Below are 2,323 nucleotides of genomic sequence, written 5' to 3'. Positions count from 1 at the left end.
GGGGCCCGGAGGAAGATGCGCTGAGCTTCATTCAGGTGCTGTGCCCAGGCTGCCAGCAGGTCCTGGATATCCTGGGGAGGAAGGGGAGGCACTATGGGGTCCTGAGCACACCGTGTGGGGGACACTCCTGTCTGGAGCAGGAATAGACTCAGGACAGAGTGGCCTCAATTGGGCCCTGACCCCCTTCCGGAGCTCACACCGCACCCACGCCCTCCAGCAGCAGTATGGTACCACCCCACGGAGCCAGCCATGACCACGACTCCCTGCCGAGAGCCCAGTGCTGTGGTCCAGCCCCACCTTGAGCAGCACGGCCTCATTGTAACGCCGCAGGGAGGCTCCGGCCGACCTGGGTGCCGACCCTGGGGTCTGGGCGTCCCGTAGGCCCTGGGCTGTACCCCGACGGGCTCGCACTGTGTAGCGGTGGAAGGTCTTGTGCTCCTGCACCTGGGGGCTGCAGAGAGGGGCAGGCATAAGCAACAGGGCCCCATGCATGGAGAGCAGGTGAGCTGATCCTCCTGGGGCCCTGGATGGTTTGTGGCTCGACCCTGGGGCCCTAAAGATTAGTACTTCTCTTGCAGCGCAACTGGGCTTAGCCAACTCTCAAGCAAAGACTAGGAGCTGCGGGTGCCCAGGGTGTGGTAAGCACTGCGATGGAGGAGTAGGGAGGGGATGGCCATCCAACGCCTAGCCCCACTTGACCCTACCCAGAGGGGCAAGCCCAGCTCTATCCCCCTCTACTCACCCCCGGAACACAGCTCCGGCGAAGTGCCCGCCGCCCATCATCAGCACAACCCAGCACGTGCTCGCACTGAGGCTCTGCAGTGATGCCGTCAGCTCTGCTGGCTCCTCGCTGCCACCCTGAGACACAAACACCCCTGCTAGGACCCACGGGATCACCTTGCCACCTCTTGCTGTCCTCCAGGACACAGCCCAGCCCCTCTGCTGGTACCAGAAGCAGGTTTCTGGGAGCACCCCAGAGCCAAAAAACAGGCCACCAGCAAGCCTGGGGCTATGACCAGAGACCACCCTTCCCATCATGGGACGTGGGGGACTGTCATACGGGTGTCTACACCCCAGTGCCACCCGCCTTCTCTGGGGTCCCTCTCCCAACAAGCTGGGCTGTGACTTGCCTTCCCAGTGCCCAGCACGCAGCGGTAGGCAGAGATGAGCTGGCCCTTCGCATTGCGGAGCACCACCTTGTGGGAGCGGGGGTTCTGGAGGGTCCCGGGGCTGTCGCTGGCAGAGGGCGGCAACTCTGACTCACTGCTTGCATCGGAGCTCTCCGAATCGGACCCTGAGATGCTGGAAACATCACCTTGCAAGGGAAAGAAAATGGAGCAGTGGAGCAGGGCAAAGATTAATGCACAGCCTCCCCAAAACTTTGCAGGTGGCTCCAAGGGCCAGCCCACGGCCCCAGAATTGTCCTGTCTGATACCCTACATATCACACGGGGGCCGTGGGCCAGGGAGACAGGCGTCTGGGGCTCTGGACCCCCAGGTATGCATAGATAGGGCTCAGGCAGGACATCCCCTTCTCCCCAAGGGGAAAGTCAAGGGCTCAGAGCAAGTCAGAAGGGCTCAGGAGCAGTGCTGGACCCCCAGGAGACCCCACAGGGGCAGAATAAAGGGACCGTGAGCTGCAGGGGTAGCCAGGGGCTTCATCCCTGGACAGAACAGCCCCAGCGAGGCTGCTGATGGCCTCTGGGCTCCACTGAGGGCAGCCCCATTCCTCACCTGCGCAGATCTTCTCCTCAAACACTTCTACTGGCAGCGTCCGGAGCCCCAGGAGTCTCTGCTTCAGGTTGAAGCGGTGCCAGTCGAGATGGTAGTGCTCAGTCTGTGGAGGAAAGAGGTATGAGCTGGCAGGGTCTCGGTGGTCCACAGAAACCCCCACCACCAAAGGGCCTGAGATGACAGACTCCGAGGGCTGAACCGATGCTGGGACTCTGCATCATCCCACGTAACAGTTAACCTGAAAAGGCGCAGGCCTGTGCTGCACGTACCATTTAGCTGCATTAAATGGCATTTTAAGCAGACTAGGAGCTGCGGGTGCCCAGGGTGTGGTAAGCACTGCGATGGAGGAGTAGGGAGGGGATGGCCATCCAACGCCTAGCCCCACTTGACCCTGCCCAGAGGGGCAAGCCCAGCTCTGTCCCCCTCTACTCACCCCCGGAACACAGCTCCGGCGAAGTGCCCGCCGCCCATCATCAGCACAACCCAGCACGTGCTCGCACTGAGGCTCTGCAGTGATGCCGTCAGCTCTGCTGGCTCCTCGCTGCCACCCTGAGACACAAACACCCCTGCTCGGACCCACGGGATCACCT

At 62.2% G+C, this 2,323-nt stretch overlaps 1 protein-coding gene across 1 annotated transcript in view; it reads right to left on the bottom strand.

Annotated features, from left to right (window-relative positions):
* Positions 1 to 839, bottom strand: part of ANKZF1 (ankyrin repeat and zinc finger domain containing 1) — a 4,803-nt gene extending 3,964 nt beyond the window's left edge. The window contains 3 exon segments of the mRNA XM_009324855.1: positions 2 to 71; positions 298 to 451; positions 743 to 839. Of these exon segments, the coding sequence (XP_009323130.1) occupies positions 2 to 71; positions 298 to 451; positions 743 to 783 (265 nt within the window). The 5' untranslated portion in view covers positions 784 to 839.
* Between the last annotated feature and the right edge of the window lie 1,484 nt (positions 840 to 2,323).

This window comes from Pygoscelis adeliae, unplaced genomic scaffold, assembly GCF_000699105.1.
Source record: "Pygoscelis adeliae isolate BGI_AS28 unplaced genomic scaffold, ASM69910v1 Scaffold346, whole genome shotgun sequence".
In the NCBI taxonomy this organism is placed as follows: domain Eukaryota; kingdom Metazoa; phylum Chordata; class Aves; order Sphenisciformes; family Spheniscidae; genus Pygoscelis; species Pygoscelis adeliae.
This window is presented reverse-complemented; position numbering and strand designations above follow the sequence as displayed.